Below are 19054 nucleotides of genomic sequence, written 5' to 3'. Positions count from 1 at the left end.
TAAGAGAGATCATCAGATACACGACAAAAATCATTGATATAAATAATGAACAATAACGGTCCTAAAAGACTTCCCAGTGGGACGCCACATTTAACTTCTCTGATAACTGAATCATTGTTTTTAATTGTAACAAATTGTTTTCGAATAATTCTTGAACCACTCCAACGCCTTCCCACGTACTCCATAATGCTATAATTTATAAAGTAAAATGTCATGATTGATGGTGTCGAAGGCCTTGGAGAATTCCAAGAAAATACTAACTAAATGAGAATGATTATCAATGGCATGAACTACTCTATCAACGAAATATAAAAGAGCATGCGAAGTACTATGTTTCTCACGAAAACCAAACTGAGAGTTCGTAAAAACTTCATGTACCTTCAAAAAATTGCTCATAATAATTCTGATCGCTCGCTTTTGAAGAAGAAAAAGCGAATCCAGGAAATATTTGGATGCGTTACCCCACGCAATTAACTCACTAGTTGAGATATGGGGAAATCATGGTTGAATATACAATCTGCAAAATATGGTTGGGCAAAAAAAAAAATCAGTTTGTTTAGGATTCATGTGTTTCGTGACAACATTTTGCATAAAAAATCAAAGTGAATTTTCCAGGAGAGGTCGCTATCGATGTAAACACCTATAAACTTATATAGTACTATCTACTCGGGTTAAGTCTATATCATCAATCTTAACTTCATCTGGAATAACTTGCAGGGAATTGCTAAATAACCTACAATGTGTTTTATCAACATTGTTGGCGTAAATCCAGGACTGAACAGATTTCAATTTATTATTCATCATACTTACAAGCGTATTGGGATTGGGGTGAGACAGAAATAGATTTCTATCATCAGCAATGATCAGCGAAACAAATAAAAGAAAGAATCTGTGACGAATTTTGGAGATCGTTGATGTACAGGATGAATTAAAGTGGGCAAAGAAGAGAACCCTGGGGGACACCTCAAGCAGTTGACGTCATACTTTACTCACAACCATTTATGTAAACAAATTGTTTTCTGTTTGTGAAGTAGTCTTTAAACCACTCTAAAGCCCTCCCACGGATACGGTAATGGCTTAACTTATAAAACAAAATATGATGGTCAATGGTATCAAAAACCTTCGAAAAATCGAGAAAAATACCGATGGTGTGGGAAGCATTATCTAAAGCATGAGCTACTTTATCAATGATCAATGAAAGCTAATAAAGCGTGAGTTGTGCTATGCTGTTTTCTGAATCCAAATTTGAAATTGGAAAGAATATTGCAGTTAACAAGAAATCTAAGAGTTCGTTTGGAAACAAGCAATTTTCGAGACTGAGATTAAGAGAGATATCGGGCGGTAATTATTCACAAATTCTTTTGGACCTTTTTGTATGGGAACAACTCGAGCTATTTTTATTTTATCTGGGACTTTGCCACTAGATAAAGCTTGATCGAAAATGTAAGTAAGTGGAGAAATATTTCATTTATTATGTTCTTCAAAAGAAAAACTGAAATACCATTATTACCTATACTTTTCTTAATATTTAGGTTATCAACAATTTCTTTGATTTCTTCTTCAACATTAAGAATGAAAAACATGGTTTGTGCATTCCTGTCTATTTGGTATTTTGCTGGCAAGATCTGGTCCTAAGTTAAGAAAGTAATCATTAAATACGTCCGCTATTTCCTGTCGATCATCAACTTGATGACCGTCATTCAAACATTAGTATAAGTATAAAGGGGGAAGTTGTAACAGTGCTGGATTTCAAAGCTGTGTTTATCACCCTCCAAGTACTCTTTATATCGAACTTGCATTTTTCAAACTGATTAGTAAGATACAATTGCTTGGCTAAATGCAACGAGGAAGTAAGTATATTACGGTAACGAATATTACGGGATTTAGTGACATCATTTGGACATCTTCGGTATTTAGTCCAAGAGCATTAGGTTTAACCTGGACATTTTTGGTAACAAGCTGATTTTTTCAGGATAGGTCCAGAAAAATGTCTATAATAACATACTAAAAGTCCACTTAAATCCTCTTTGAGTGTTTTCCGCAGTCCAAGATGGTGTCCAAAATGGCCGCCATATCCAGAAATTCTTATAACTTTTCAACTAGAGAACCCAAATACAAAATTTAAATGTCTAAATATATGTTTTTAAGCATGAAGAACTCAATAAAACACATATTAAGAGATGTTGATGCACGCAAGTACCGTAATCCAAGATGGCGTCCAAAATGGCCGCCATTTTCTAAAATTCTTATAACTTTAAGTCAGGTAACCCAAATACAAAATTAAAATGTCTAAATATATGTTTTGAAGGATGAAGAACTCAGTAAAATACATATTAAGAGTTGTTGAAGCACGCAAGTACCGTAATCCATGAAGATGGCCTCCAAAATGGCCGCCATTTCCTGATTTTTTTTATTCTCATAATTTTGCAAGTAGATTTCAACTGTACACACATGGAATGTCGAAGTATACGTTTTGAGTCACAGGAAACCAAATATAATACTTATTCGGAGATAATGAAATACAAATAAAGCACTTAAGCACTTTCAGAAATCCAAAATGGTGTCCAAAAATGGCTGCCATTTCCTGTCTTTCTAATAATCCTGCAACTAGGTATCCGCGATGAGCACTTGAATGTATAAATATATATTTTGAGACATAAGGAACCCAACATAATACTTATTCAGTGATCATGAAGCACGTAAGTACAAATAAAACCACGCGAGTTCTTCGCGAAAACCAAATGTTGCCCAAAATGGTCACCGTTTGTTTATCAAGAGACAAAGATATTCAATATAATGTTCGAGATTCAACAACTCAGAAGGTCCAGTGGAATCTTTCCCTTAAATGTGCACAACACGGGTAACCTATAGGTTCGCTTGGATGCATCCACCCCCCCCCCCCCCATCCCCTTGGGGAAAGGGTGGCCTGTACAATCATTATTTTCCAAATATTCATCCTGAAGTATATGCACTTTGTCAGTGAATTGCAATCATAAAAATGCAAAACGTCCCCCGCTCGGCCCCTTTCCATAGACTTTGTTCATTTTTGAGATTAACAAATTTCCGAATGTGTCATCAAAAAGTGTGCACTAGATCTTTCACTTACAAAATGCGAAAGTAAGGGTAATTTGCCCTTCCTACAAAACCCTTCCGCCGCTTACTTCCCCAATATAAATTAAATGCCCCTTTGATTAACAATTCCCAAATATTCCATCAAATGTGTGAAAATGATATAATTATTTTCATTTCAATTCAAGTGTAAAAGCTCCCTGGAGTTGGAGGGGATGGGGATACTGAGACTATGATTATCTACTCTTTGAGGATGGACAATCAATATAACATCAAAGGTGCACTATACGCCGGTTAATGATCATAGAAATGCAAAACTCCATCCAGTCGAAAGGGGTCCCCCCCCCCCCCATACATCCTCTACTAGCTCATTGCCTTGGATATACTAGTCTTTATTCTTTATTCTACTTACACATTTTAATAGAAACAAAAATCTATTATGTCATCAACATTGTGCACCATAAAACCCGTAACCTGAAAAAAAAACCTCCATTTTGTGGGAGGTTGCATCACCCCATACACCTCCCCTGCATATTTCCATTAATATATATTTTCTTACTTTCAGGACAAAAACAAATCTCAGATATTTCACCAAAAGAGTGCGCTGAATCTCTGAATTTCAAATTGGAAAATGCCAAAATCTCCATTGTATGGGAAGGAATATTCTTCCCACACACTTCCCCCTCCCCGACACTTCCTGATTATATATTTCTTCCAGCGTTAAACAGAAAACAAATATCGGATATTTCACCAAATAGGTGCAACAGATCTGTAAATTTCAAGTCTGAAAATACGAAATTTTGCCCTCGTGTGGCATCAGGCAACCCTATGACCGCGCACTTCCATGATTACATAACTTTTTGTTCCTTTTTATGGAAACAAAAATTTAACATTTCACCAATAGGGTGCATCAGATGTCTGAATATCAAGTCTGAAAATGCAAAATCTCCCTCACGTTGGGGGAAGGGGGAGGGGATCCCCCTTCCACACCCTCCCATATACAGTGTATTGCCCATTTCCCTGAATACTACTTTATATATTTCCCACTCTTTGATGGAAACAGTTCAATATCTTACCAAACGTTTGCACTATATGTTTCACTTTCGAGTTAAAAAAAAAAATCCCTCGTGTGGGAGAGGAGTATTCCTCCTCCATGTAGTATGAGTGCCACATTCTCTGATTTCTATCTATAATATAATTTTACCTAATCTACACGAAATGAATAAGAAAATTTGGACACTTTGTTTTAAGGTGGAGCAATATACTGCAGGAAAGAAATTCACTGTCATGTAATGAATTACACATTATTTTGTCGCACATGGAGACATTAATTTTCAACATTTTATGAAGCACAGACATCAGAAAGAATTTTTATACTTCTTGAGTGATAACTGACAGTTTCAAATGGAACTCACCTCATGGTAGACACCAAATGCGTTGGTAATAAACAACGGCTAGCACTAAATTTTCATTTCATGTGCTCGAGGCGACGAAAATAGACCATGTGGTAAAAAATCTAGTAGGCTCTCTGTTTAGCAACAAATCTGATAGTGAAATGTTTCTCTCGTAACAAGGCCACACTCCTTGAGTTTAACATTAAAATGTTTCATTTGTATACTTTGCTCATGAGAACTATTTTTTGAATAAAAAGTTTCTTATAAAGTTTACTGACATTTATTTACATAATTGTGAGACAAAATTGTGACTGCCGGCCATTTTGCAAGCCATTTTGCATATTAGGAAGAGCTCGAGCGGTTTAATCGGGACATGCGTGCGTCAACACCTCTTAATATGCATTTCATTGAGTTCTTTATGTTTCGGAACATAGACACTTCAATTTTGTATTGGGTTGCCTAGTTGAAAAGTTATAAATATTTCAGGAAATGGCGGCCATTTTGGATGCCATCTTGGATTACGGTACTTGCGGGCATCAACATCTCTTGATATGTGTTTTATTGAGTTCTTCATGCTTCAAAACCTATATTTAGACATTTAAATTTTGTACTTTGGTTCCCTGGTTGAAAAGTTATGAGAATTTTTTGGAAATGGCGGCCATATTGGACGCCATCTTGGATTGCGGAAAACGCTCAAAGAGGATTTTTGAGGACTTTTAGTATGTTATTCTAGACATTTTTCTGGACCTATATCCTGAAAAAATCAGCTTGTTACCAAAAATGTCCAGGTTTAAGCCATTTTTTACCTAATGCTCTTGGACTAATTTGCAAAACAGTTTATTCTTCCCATTGATAGACCTAAGTAGGGACTTTGAGATCCACGGTTGTTTTCGTACTTCTTTATAATTCGATCTGGATCGTCTTGATAAAGATGTAAACATTATGCAAGTACTTATAAGCATGTTCATAAAAACATCCTTACATGTACTTACAAGGATATCATAAAAACATCAAAGGACGAACTTACATTTCTTTGATTATAAACAGGACCAATCAACTGACCCCAATCCCTCCCTACGTATATCAATATTACATTCGGACATGTCACGAAAACCTGAATTAAGGGTTTGCATTTTCCTAGTAGAAAACTGTGGTACAAGCGCATATATCGGGAAATGATCGGTGATGTCAGAAACTACAACACCAGAAGTATAACATCAGTAAATAGATTATTACGAATATATTATCAATGAGAGTAGAAGTAGCAGCACATATCCGAGTAGGTTTCCTGATAAGAGGAATGAAGGATTTTGACAACATAAGATTAAGAAAATTTTGCCAAATTGAAGTGTCATTACAATTTAAAAGATTTATATCGAAATCACTCATAATGTAGCATGTCTTCTTATCAAAGTAATCATCAGAGAGAAGATTGAAAAACAGCTCAATGAATTCAGTACGGTTGGAATGTGGAGATCTATAAATTTCCTAAAGATGATATTCCCCTTGTTAGGGGTCATAACCTCAATAGAAATACTCTCAAGGCATTCAGACATAATACAATAAGTATTCATTTAATAGTTTGTGGTTTAAATTTTGCGTGACGTAGAAACCAATACCACCACCTCTTTTGATACCCTGTTGGTAACTGATTTAAAACCGTCAGTGGTAAATACAGAAGAAGGTGACGTTTCCTTGAGCCAAGTTTCACTGAGACAGGTAATGCTGTGTTTAAATCGTTATTCGTTGAGGAATAAGAGTAATTGATCAAAATTTCTATCACGGCTTCTAATGTTGAAATGTGAAACAAAAAGTTCATTAGAGTGTGAATGAAAAAATGTTTTTTTTTTTCTTTTTCCAAGGGGTAGTGAGACAGTTGGCCTTCATTTCGAGCAGACGCATCATTAACGTCAAAATCAAGCTTCAGATCTTGGTTTTCTGTGTTTAAAGAAGTAACAAAATCGGAATCTTCACCTTCTTTTCTGTCATAAGAATTTAAGGGGGAATTCAGTGCAGCTGGCTGATAATCATTTGCATCGTTATCTATAACAGAAGAAGAAATGGCGTTTAGGAACTCATCCATAAGTTGAATAATGACTTGCTTACCGGATATACATGTTCATGACTCAGATAATGAAGTTAGAAAGACACAAACTAATTTAGGATCATGATGTCAGAATTCAAATGTCATAGGGGTCATTAAGGTCATGAAATAGGTTTAATATCCTAATACTTCAACAATGAATAATCGTGTTTAAACCAAACTTCTTAAATATATTGTGTAGATGTTCCTTTAACCTCTATAATTATGTTTGTAGTGATATCTAAAGAAATTATTTTACTCTTCTTCTTTTTTTTTTTGGGGGGGGGGACAATTAAAAGAATAACGTTTCCTAGAATTTCCAGTTCTTTAACAATCATATCAATGATTTCAGATACGTCAATATTAGATTATTTTGTATTCTAAAAACAAGAACACAATGTCGATATTTCATACGTTTCTCAACTGATTGTCACTTCAGCGTGAGTAACAAGAAACTTTGAGATGTATGATAATCTTTATCTAAAACCATTCTAGCATACTATATATCAGTTCGAAGCTTTTATATCTTATCCCTGTAGATTTTAGCACTGATCCACAAGATTAATACATTAGTCAAGATAACGTAGAATCACAGTAAAATACAGACTCTTCATCATTTTATCGGAGTCGAGCACGGCACATAAATACTTGATCCTCTTTACATTTTCTGAAGATAAGTTTCTGAATTTAAGCTACAAGACATAATTCCCTAGTTTTTTACTATCACCGAAATTAATGCTATGAATTTCGTCTTTTATGGATGTATAACTTTGTTATGAATGCACATTCTTCAGGAATTACCATTTGCATATTGTTTTTTAAAAAAAATCATCTTGCAGGTATTCCGTACCTCCATAAATTGTTATACCGTAATTAGAAATGAATGTATTTTCAGTATAAAGAGAAATTTGAAAACTGAGATGAATATTTACGTTACATATATCATTGATGAAAAGAAAAACAAACATTTACACCAATTCTCCGACGTATTCACACTCATTAATATTTTGTCATCTTCAAACTATATTACAATGTATCTTGCGACTGTAAGCCCCATCGTATTCTTTTACTTCTTTGACATACCTTTATACCATAACATGTCCAGTAACATTTTGTGTTCAACAGATCCTTAATTTGTGATGTGCATTCAAAGGATATTGGTTGTATGCATTTTGCATTCTTATTTGCTGTATCAATGTCATATAATTTGTTATTTTCCCGAGAAATATGGAAGTATGAAAATAAATGTGACGTTGTATCACGAAACCACTAAAACGTCGCCAGGCATAGATTTTTAGTAAAATCAAATTCTCTTAAAAAAAAAAAAACCAGAGCCTTAGCTTTAAAATGGCATATAATTCAATACATATGGACTTTCCAAACTTGTCTAAATAATGGAGAAAAGTACACAGTCTGAAAAGAAAGTGCGCGTAGGTATAGGCCTACTGAGAAAAAAAAAAGATTTTGAAGTTTAGGGTTGGGTCAAGTGCGTACTTTCACACAGCAGTGCCTTCTGCAATGAATGGAACAAAGAACAGGATATAAAACTCCATTGAAACCATTGTGAAGTGATTATCATCAAACTAAACTGAAGGTTTGCACATGGTTCAGTGCATTCTATTCATGAGCTTACTAACTTACCCATAGCACATCATTATAAAAGTTATTAGAGTTGAAAGTGAAAAATGTTTGAAGGGTTATTGTAGAACTGCCAACCGCAAGTCTGACATGTCTGAGAAAGCCTTCTCCAGACCGAAACAAAGAGTTATATATAAAGAAAACTGCCCACTTAAAAGACAAGTTTACATTGCTCCTTTTGAAAATTAAGAAGAAAAAAAGAAAATTGACTATCAGGTTTTCTTTTTATCACACGAAGAGCTTGCTTCCAAAAGGCGCTAAATCAAACATTTTTTCCAATGGATTTAGCGCCTTTTGGAAGCAAGGTCTGCACATGTTGTTAACCCTCACGGATAATTTAATAATTTAATGAATTTAATAAATTGAACTGAACTGAACTAAAAGGGGCTGATAAGATCCCTACCCTGTTTTTTTTTCACAATGGCAAAGTATGCATAATCAGTGTTCCTTTTTTTCCCTGTAATACCATTCATGCATATACATGCATTTTGTATTGTATTCAATGATCTGTCCTTCCCAACTGGGTGAAAGTCGACTAGACACACGTACTATTTTATATCATTCAGTATTTTCTACATGGAAATAAATACATAATTGAATTGAAATCGAAATTGAAATTGAAAAATTGATATGTATGATTCATCATGCCTTCATTATTTTCAGTCAAGACCTGGTTTGTTAAGTACAGTCATTCACGTTGACTTCCCTTCACGCGATATAATAGTACTGCTAAATACATGTCGGCTGCCTGTTCAGATAATGACGTCATTATTTGTGTATGTATGTGTGTGTGTGTGTGTGTGTGTGCGTGCTTCGGCACTCATGTGATGTATTTCCTCACTGCACATTTTATTTGCATTCTACAGTCTTTGCATTGTGCACGAAACTTCCATTAACTCCCTCCAGCTTCTTATATGCATACGTAGGCTATTGGCTAAATAACTCGTAGAGTATTAAAATCATAACAAACTAAGCTGACAAGTTGCACATTTCATAATAGCAAAAGGTGGGCTATACGAATATCTTGCTCCCCTTTTTCTCAAACTAAATACTTAATACTAAAAATAAAGTACATGTACGTATGTACATAATTGGTCTGTACATTGGTCAAGTGGGTTATCTGATCATTCTACCCTTCGGAATGCTGGTATCATTTACTATGTACAATCTCGCGACCACGACTTTTTCTTTCTGCATTTGTGCTGCACTTTGCATGCAGAAAGTTCCTCTATCAGGGTAGTAGTATATACATGTACCCGTTCGCACCTCGTGGAGCAGTGGAGTTGTGGAGCGGTGGAGCTCCACAGCTAATGAATATTAATGAGCTCATGAATAGTAATGATCATGAATATGTATGAATATGTATTTATGTAAATGTACATGCATTATGTATGAGTGTGAGATATAATAGTCTGTGAATGGGTGTGGCAATAGCAATAATGAATTGTGGAGCAGTGGAGCTCTATGACCTAGCATATCATATTAGTGAGCTTAATTTATGAATACGTATGATTATGCAATTATGTTAACATTGTATAAACTATGCGTACGCGGTGGAGCTATGGAGTTGTGGAGTTGTGGAGCGGGAGTGACTCTCTTGCAACATGGCTAGTGTGGAGTGTATGTTGTGGAGTCTATGATTTTTTGCACGTATACAGTTGATGCGAATATAATTATGCAAATGCGTATAACAGTAAGGTGCGAAGAAACGAACATTATCAACAATAAATTGTGGAGCTGTGGAGCTTCAAGATGACCTAACGTATGAATATTAATGAGCTTAACAATGAATATGTATGATTATGTATTTTTGAATAAACAAGAACAAGAACAACAACAGAAGTCGCACACTAGTACATAGATTTAAACAAAATGGCGAAATGACAAAATGGCGAAATGACGAAACGGCGAAACGGCGAGTTGACAATCGTGGTCCTCTAAAGGCAAGAATAATTGTACTCATATTCGTCAACTCGCCGTTTCGCCGTTTCGTCATTTCGCCATTTTGTCATTTCGCCATTTTGTTTAAATCTATGTACTAGTGTGCGACTTCTGTTGTTGTTCTTGTTCTTGTTTATTCAAAAATACATAATCATACATATTCATTGTTAAGCTCATTAATATTCATACGTTAGGTCATCTTGAAGCTCCACAGCTCCACAATTTATTGTTGATAATGTTCGTTTCTTCGCACCTTACTGTTATACGCATTTGCATAATTATATTCGCATCAACTGTATACAATGTTCGTTTCTTCGCACCTTACTGTTATACGCATTTGCATAATTATATTCGCATCAACTGTATACGTGCAAAAAATCATAGACTCCACAACATACACTCCACACTAGCCATGTTGCAAGAGAGTCACTCCCGCTCCACAACTCCACAACTCCATAGCTCCACCGCGTACGCATAGTTTATACAATGTTAACATAATTGCATAATCATACGTATTCATAAATTAAGCTCACTAATATGATATGCTAGGTCATAGAGCTCCACTGCTCCACAATTCATTATTGCTATTGCCACACCCATTCACAGACTATTATATCTCACACTCATACATAATGCATGTACATTTACATAAATACATATTCATACATATTCATGATCATTACTATTCATGAGCTCATTAATATTCATTAGCTGTGGAGCTCCACCGCTCCACAACTCCACTGCTCCACGAGGTGCGAACGGGTACATGTATATACTACTCAGGGTAACGTTAGAATAAGTTTTAGGAGATTTTGTAATACTAGCGAAATTCATCTGCTATTTACTGCGTCCAGGCTGTACGTCACTTGTGTGGCTCCGTGGTCGCGGCGGAGTAATCGCGACAACCAGCCGGAAGGAAGGGGGATTTCACGCAGCCGTCCGCGGAGGATGCAACCGAGGACGAGCCTGAAATGTGGATGTTTCCAGCCGTAGATGACAGGGTTGACACAGCTATTGAGCACGAAAAGTTCTGCGCTGACAAAGATGACGATGAGCAGTGCCCGGATGTCTACAGACTTCTTATCATTCTTATAGAGGACAGCGAAAGTCAGACCCAGCGCCATTCGTGGACCGACACACAAGATGTAATAGAAGCTTATCAAACAGAGCATGGTTTTGGTGATTTTTACCTCTATGTTTCTCTGTCGACGCGCCTGGCTGTTACTAGAAGAGCTTTCAAGTGAGCGGGTGCTCTGTCTAACATGTCTGAAGATCTTGCAGTAGCTGCATAGGGTTACAAGAAAGGTAATTGTCACAAAGATTGCCCTATACATTCCCAGCGCTTTTTTCGTGGGATGATCGGAATCGCAGGATTGTATAGACAAGTCGTATTCGACGATATGGTAAGATATTTGAGGAATAACCATGGTAACAGTGGGGAAAAACCAGCAGAAGACAAGGATACATCCGACATTCCTCCTCGAAAAGACGCGGGAGTACGTCTCTTTTGTCTTGGTGATGAGCACGTATCGGTTGAGAGCAACCACCATTATGGTGAGCGACATGCAGGAAGTCGCAATGGGAGAAAGTGCGTACAGCACCTGGCAAGTTGCATCGGAACGTAACCACTTCTTGTCTTTCAAATACATGGCAGCCCAGAATATCCAGAGGAAACAGATTACTGTTTGGGAGATGCCGAGGTTGATGAGGAAGATGTTCGTCGCCGTCTGAAGCTTCCTTGACATTGCGAACGCGAGAAAGACCACCAGGTTCTCGACGATTCCGACTACCGCCGTAGTGAGTGTAAACGTACTTAGAATGACTGCGGATCTGTAGACGAAGCTAACGCTTGTGACATTCTCTCCGCTGAGTGAGACTTCATCCATCTTCACCAACTCGAGGAAACCTGAGGGTATCACAGTGTGATGCATTATTAGGTGTCACGACATAATCAAGATATATAAAGAAATATGTATAATATATATATATATATATATATATATATATATATATAGATATAGATATAAAAAAAACACCTCATTACATGTTATTCAGTAATTCTTCAGACTTTTTTCTGGACAAATTGTTTTTTAAAGGGGCATTCCAGACGATTTTCATAATTTCACATTACGTTGTACATAAATCAACAACTCCATGTATATATTTGTGGAATCTATTGTGGTTCTCGAGCAGAGGAACAATACTTTGAAAAACCTTAAACAAATTTCACTGAGCAAGGATGATGACATAGGAGGCTCACATATTTCAGAAATGAATCTATGTATTGTGATTCCATTACAATACCGCTTGCTTGCGAGTTCACCTGTGTATAATCTATGCATGCCTTCTTCTTCTGTTCTGCTTCCTTGAGCCCCAACTCTTGCATTCTTATGATGACTCTTCCAATGTCATCATCCTTGTTCATTGCAATTTGTTCTAAATTTTGAAAATATTCTTATTCTTCATCCAAATTATCATAAATTCTGAAACTCTGTCCTCAGAATAACTAAATTATTGTTGTTCAAATGTAAAAATCTGAAAATCATCCGGAGGTCTCCTTTAATCAAACACTTATACGTCGTGTACATTCAACAAAATTCTTGGGGCTTTTTATGGACAATCATTTGAATTGCAACACTCATCTTGTTTATTTGAATAAACTGATTTCAAGAAATGCAGGGGTTATTTATAAATTAAAGCATTTTTCTAACTAAAATACTTTTGATGTTGTATTCACCCATGATTTTGCCATATTGAAATTACGGAATATCAGCGTTGGGAAAATCAGCTAAGATGAATATTGATAAGTTATTGGTTACTCAAAAAAGAGTATTACGATGTATTTATGGATGTAATTTGAATGTATATACTGATTCATTTTTCTTAGTAAAGTTTTTAAAAAATGATTTGTATTCAATGAATTTAGGAATTTTGATGTATTATTTGAATACTCTTGTAATTGTGTTTTGCCTAAAGTTTTGGAGTTTTCATTGAAGAAAAAAAAAGCAATACGTAATTAGATAACCAACACGACAAAGTGATATGTTCCATATACCGAAAACTACATTACGAATACTGCAAAATGCTTTTATTAACAATGTCCCCAAAGTTTGCAATTCTTTAGATTCTTAACACACTTACATTTACAATTTTACACACTCTGCACGCACTTGCGTGCGTGCAGAGTGTGAGTGTGAGTGTAACAGCCCGTGTTTGACTTTCTTTCGGGGAACCTACTCTCACCGAAGCATCTGCTTCTATGTAAGATCTCACCACACATGCACAACTTTATTTATCCGTCATGAATATGTTCTTGAGAATGATTTCTATTGATTTTGTGCCATGTAAATGATATTTGTTTATGCTGAACTTAAAACTCATGATGTATGTGTTACTTTACATTGTCATAGAAGGATGTTGAAAACACAACACTCTATAAATTGTGTGGAAACTTAATAAATGAAATGAAATGAAACGATTCACAACCGTGCCAAAATGTCACATTAAATTTACTTCGTTTGCAGCATAGCAGGTCCTGCCGATCATCCATTTTCGTAATTTCACGAAATGTTATAACTACTAAGCATAAAAGTTCACAGTACGTCGATACCCCACTTTGAGGTGGACCACAGAGTAGCAAACTACGAAAAATAATTCCTGACATTTCGAAATAGAAAATAATGACAAATACAAAAAATCTTTTTTTGGGGGGGGGGGGGGGGGGAGGGGGTGTTGACATTCCTAGGAGTGGAAGTAATTATTCGGTCTGCCCATTTTTAGGGGATTGAATGATTCATGGGGTCAATATACATCAATATATAAACATAAAGATAAAAATTATTTTAATGTGTCATGTTCAATTCATCAGGTGTGCACAGGAAAAACAAAACAAAACCATTGAAACAATAGAGTTTATAGTGTTGTGCGTACCAAAAGCATCTTACCTTATTTCGTATTCAAGGTTCAAATCCGTTGAAGAACGTCTGTTCTTCTGTCACTTGAGTGCTTGTGTATAAATGATAGACTGGAGAGGTGTTACCACGCCCAAATATCACACCGATATTATGAATCGCAAAGTAGAGAGTTTTGAACGCACGCAAGCGTGTACGTCTCGTATGTGCCTTTCTGACACGGAAAACATAATAATTATAGCTGTATTCTATCCAGTTGAACAGGCCTACTTATAGAGAGCGGAAGTCCAAAACACTTTCACTTCAAACCTCATTTTTGCAGTTGTCCAGCCACTCAGAGCCACGAGACATGAATAACATGCTTCCAGCAGTTTTTAAGTCTTGCCGCATTACTAACAACGGTGCGACACCCACACACACACATACACACACACACACACACATATATATATATATATATATATATACATATAGGGTCTACATTCATGATTATATATATATATACATATATATGATTATAAATTATATATATATATAATATATACATATATATATATATAATGTATACATATATATATATATATAATTATATATACATATATATAATCATATGTATATATATATAATTATATATATATATATATATATATATATATATATATATATATATGTAGAGAGAGAGAGAGAGAGAGCTGGTGGTCAGAGCTCTGGCCGAAAAGGTGCGGAGGTTGGCGTGAGTCACCCCAATTGTGTTCACACCGACCCTCCGTCTCTATCTCTATTCTACATGCATCTACAAATGTACACTAATCATCATCCGTCACTGTTTCCATTCTGCACAATGCTACATTACTATTTCATGAGCATCATACCAAGTATCTATGTCTTTACAATTATCACACTCGTTAAAGCATTTGGGCTTTCCATTCAGAAATGAATTGAACAACAGCTACTCTGTGATCATTCCCAAGACAGCCTATAGAGGTCAACGAACTCTGGTACGGCGTTCCCCTTAGGAGAGTGTTCACACTGACTGCTCTACTCGTCCTTCTACACTGGATATCACAGCATATGGCGTGTTCACACTCACACTAGCGGAACTTAATCCGAAACTAAATCAGCTTAAGTAGCAATTTTACATCTTTCATAATGAATACTGTTAAATCACTACAGAAATTAATGATGACACAAGCACTAATACTCATTATGGTCACTAGCACATAATAAACAAGCAAACAAGCAATCAAGCAATCATACCTGGCATTAAACAATAATAAGTAATTATTCAATAACTTCACTGAGAACATCATCTTTGGTCTTAATTCCTCTTTTACTGAAGGAGGAACCATGTAGTTCAACTACAAAATACTAAACATCATAGAATTCACCAAATTTACCAGTCAGAAAGAATGATTTAGGATAACTGAATGGAGGTAGAAGTAAGATTTCTTACCTGAAGGAAGGGAAAAATGCCACGTCTAGTCATAATGGATGCAGGGATGAAAGTGTGGAGCTCAAAACCACATCCATCGTGAAGAAGGCATTTTTCTTAGAATTTGAAGAGACTGGGTAAACTCCACTCTGATTTCAGGGGTGGATGAAATAAACTTGTGAAGGTAAATTTCCCTATTTATACCAATGCATATATCTAGAGACTTCCAAAAAATTTAAGGGGGTCTATTTTCTTGAGGCCTTTACATATATATATATTTTTACATCATGCTATAGGGAAAAGCCGCACACATTTAATGGCAGAATCCTGCTCGATGAATTCCAATCTTTTGACTCCTGGGTTTGTTTGGTTTTTTTTCACAAAATTGTATGAGATATATAACTCTGCATGGGAAATTTCAGCCCTGATAACGAAAGTAGCAAATGTCAATATTAATGGTAAATGTAGTACCGTACAAGTGTGTATATCAATACTGAAATTCTTTCGTGCAATATCTACGCAAACTCCCAGGCTGCTGCAGTCGAAATCTAGCGTTCTTATTTTTACCTCCTTGTGTTTCTTTACCAGTTTCCTTCCCCTTAAACCTACGCAAACAGAAACCTCAATACCCATACAGATTACACTGCCTTTCTCTTTTTGATGGATTGTTGCTCTATAGAAGTATACATTATCATTATCATTATTATCATTATTATTATTATTATTATTATCATTATTATTATTATTATTACTATTATTATTATTATTATTATTATTATTATTATTATTATTATTATTATCATTATTCACAAGCTAAGGTGTGATGAGAACACAGTGATTGACTATCAAGCGGTGTTCCCCACTGGATTTACGAATAAGTTCAAAGTTTGTGTCACTGTTTTATGTACAAAGGTCATACCTTTACAACAATGTAGCTACTGGTTAGTTGAAATTAAACGATCATGAATTTGCGGTAAAATTTAGAAAGCATGGCGTTTCTCTACAACTTTAAACATGTCCAGGTTAACAAAAATCTAGAAAAATTACACAGAAAAAGAAACATAATATTTCCCCAAAGCATGATTACGTTTTTGTCTCAAAATAATGTGGCACACAGGAGATTTAAACCATGGCACAGAAAGAATCGAGCAGGCGACAATATGGTATACTTTCGTCTTTGTTTTAGAGACAACAGGGGTCCGTTTCATGAAGCTATCACATAAAAGGTATCACATAAATCTTTATAGAATGGTCAAAGTCACTCATAGCTAGGAGAGACTTTCACAGAGAAGCAAAACCATTTCACGAAGTCTCTCCTAAGTGTGTCGTAGGAGAGAGAAATTCTCTCTTAAGACTTTCATGAAGCGGACCCCTGGTCAGCGGCAACACATCTCACACATCTTACGATGTGGTCAGACACTTGAGGAATAACCATGGTGACGGTGGGGAAAAACCAGCAGAAGACAAGGATACATCCGACATTCCTCCTCGAAAAGACGCGGGAGTACGTCTCTTTCGTCTTGGTGATGAGCACGTATCGGTTGAGAGCAACCACCATAATAGTAAGCGACATGCAGGACGTCACGATGGGAGAAAGTGCGTACAGCACCTGGCAAGTTGCATCAGAGTTTAGCCAGTTCTTGTCGTTCAAATTAATGGCAGCAAAGAATATCCATACGAGACAAATTACTGTTTGGGAGATGCCGAGGTTGATGAGGAAGATGTTTGTCGCCGTCTGAAGCTTCCTCGACATCGCGAACGCGAGAAAGATCACCAGGTTTTCGACGATTCCGACTACCACCATACTGATCGCGAAGCTACTCACAATGACTGTGGTCCTGTAGAGGTAGCTACTGCTTGAGACATTCTCTCCAGCGAAGCCCACTTTATCCATCTTCACTGGCTCAAAAAACCTAGGGATATGATATCATGGTGCAATATTACGTATAACGACATGATCAGGATTCACAACCGTGCCAAAATGTCACATTACATTTTTGTTTTCACATGTTTTAAAATCAATTCAAATCAATTAGAATACAAATCATTTTCATCATTTTAAACAAAGTCTTACTAAGCATAGAAGTTCACAGTATTTCTACAACACTTTGATGAGGACCATCTCTAGGAAGAACAGTACCCTACGAAAAGTATTTCCTGACCATTCATAATGACAATTAAGATACTTTTCCTTTTAGGAAGAATCAGTCGTTGTGCTATAAATCCTTTGGGGAGCAAATATACTGATGACTTCAGTTCTTACGATGAATCATTTAATGAGTCAACTTCATTGAAGTTTTGTTGACATGCACACGTGCACCAAAGAAAAAAAAAGAGAAATAGATAAAGGTTTCAAGCTTAAGCTTACCGACAAGAACGTACCGTATCTCTTATTCAAAGTTAAAATCTGTTGAAGAGCTTCTGGTCTTCCGTCACTCGAGTAGTTGTGTGAAAATAATGGACTGGGGAGATGTTATCACGCTGATATCATGAATCACAAAGTAAAGTGGATAGTTTCAAATATATTGTCCCCATTATAACTGCTATGCGTTCACGCACGCATGTATACTAATTATGTACAGTGTCTTTATGTGACACAAAATGATTCTACTCACGTAAATAGTTGATAGAAACGAAGTTCCTCACTCGCTCTCAGCCAGTCGCATTTTTCAATTTGAAAAAAGAGCAATGTTGTACTTGGTTTTTGTTTTCTTGTCAATTTTATGAAAACAGAGAGGAACGAACCTTGGGAAACCGGTAAAAAAAATCTTTAGAAACACTCATAAAAGATTTGAGTTCTTTATGCTTCGAGTTTAAAGCACAACAGCTGAGCGGATTAAAAATGGAAGTTTATATATCTGTATGAAATGTAAAAGTTTAGCCAACGCGCATTAAAGCTCACTTTTATTTCATATGTGTTGTGTTTTAGTTTGATTTTTGTTTCTGTTGGACCATGCTGTAGCTACTAATCATACTTTTCATCACTAACCACTTCTTAAAAATAACATGACAACTATGACTGAGCGTATTCAAAACTTACACTACCGGGAGTGTAACAGGGGCCGCGGAACGCTTTTCAGTATGGGGGGGGGGGGGGGGGGGGGGGTGCGGGGGCAGCTTCGGGACCGAAGGGGGGGGGGTGTCAAGGTCAAGCCCACAGAACTCGAGTTCTGTGGTCAAGCCGGCGTGGTATAGCAAGGATAATCTTGGGGTGGTTACTATGCAAAGCGACCGAGCCCGAGCGAGCGGAGCGAGCGAGAGGGGGCGTGTCCCCCTCCCACGATGAGAACTTTTTGCATTTTGTCGTTGTACATGGTGCAATTTGATGCATGTTTTTGCGTGTTTTATCGACTTGAAACGGCCCCAGTTGTCTAAGGTAGCAGGATATTTTGATGTGGATTATTATTGAACAATTGGCCTTTGCCTATAAAGTAGTAGGATTTAAAGAAACTTTCTTGTATTAATTCTTACAATGAATTTCATGAACGTTGTCTGTTAAGCAATCAAATAGAAAAAGGCATGCACACGAGGGTGTACATAAGAGATATTTCTCCTCCCACACGAAGGGAATTTTACATTTTCAGAC

The 19054-nt window shown here is 36.3% G+C and overlaps 2 protein-coding genes across 2 annotated transcripts; both read right to left on the bottom strand.

Annotated features, from left to right (window-relative positions):
- Nucleotides 1-10955: 10955 nt before the first annotated feature.
- Nucleotides 10956-12056, bottom strand: LOC139715395 (melanopsin-like). Its single transcript, XM_071626969.1, has one exon. It carries the CDS (start codon nucleotides 12054-12056, stop codon nucleotides 10956-10958), a length of 1101 nt encoding a protein of 366 aa, XP_071483070.1.
- Nucleotides 12057-16825: 4769 nt separating this feature from the next.
- LOC139715394 (melanopsin-B-like) lies at nucleotides 16826-17362 on the bottom strand. Its single transcript, XM_071626968.1, has one exon. The coding sequence runs from the start codon at nucleotides 17360-17362 to the stop codon at nucleotides 16826-16828; it is 537 nt and encodes a 178-aa protein (XP_071483069.1).
- Between the last annotated feature and the right edge of the window lie 1692 nt (nucleotides 17363-19054).

This window comes from Diadema antillarum, unplaced genomic scaffold, assembly GCF_040938485.1.
Source record: "Diadema antillarum isolate AM-2024a unplaced genomic scaffold, OU_Dant_1.0 scf00000048, whole genome shotgun sequence".
Classification (NCBI taxonomy): Eukaryota; Metazoa; Echinodermata; class Echinoidea; order Diadematoida; family Diadematidae; genus Diadema; species Diadema antillarum.
The sequence above is the reverse complement of the archived record's forward strand: the minus strand, read 5'-3'. Positions and strand labels throughout refer to the sequence as shown.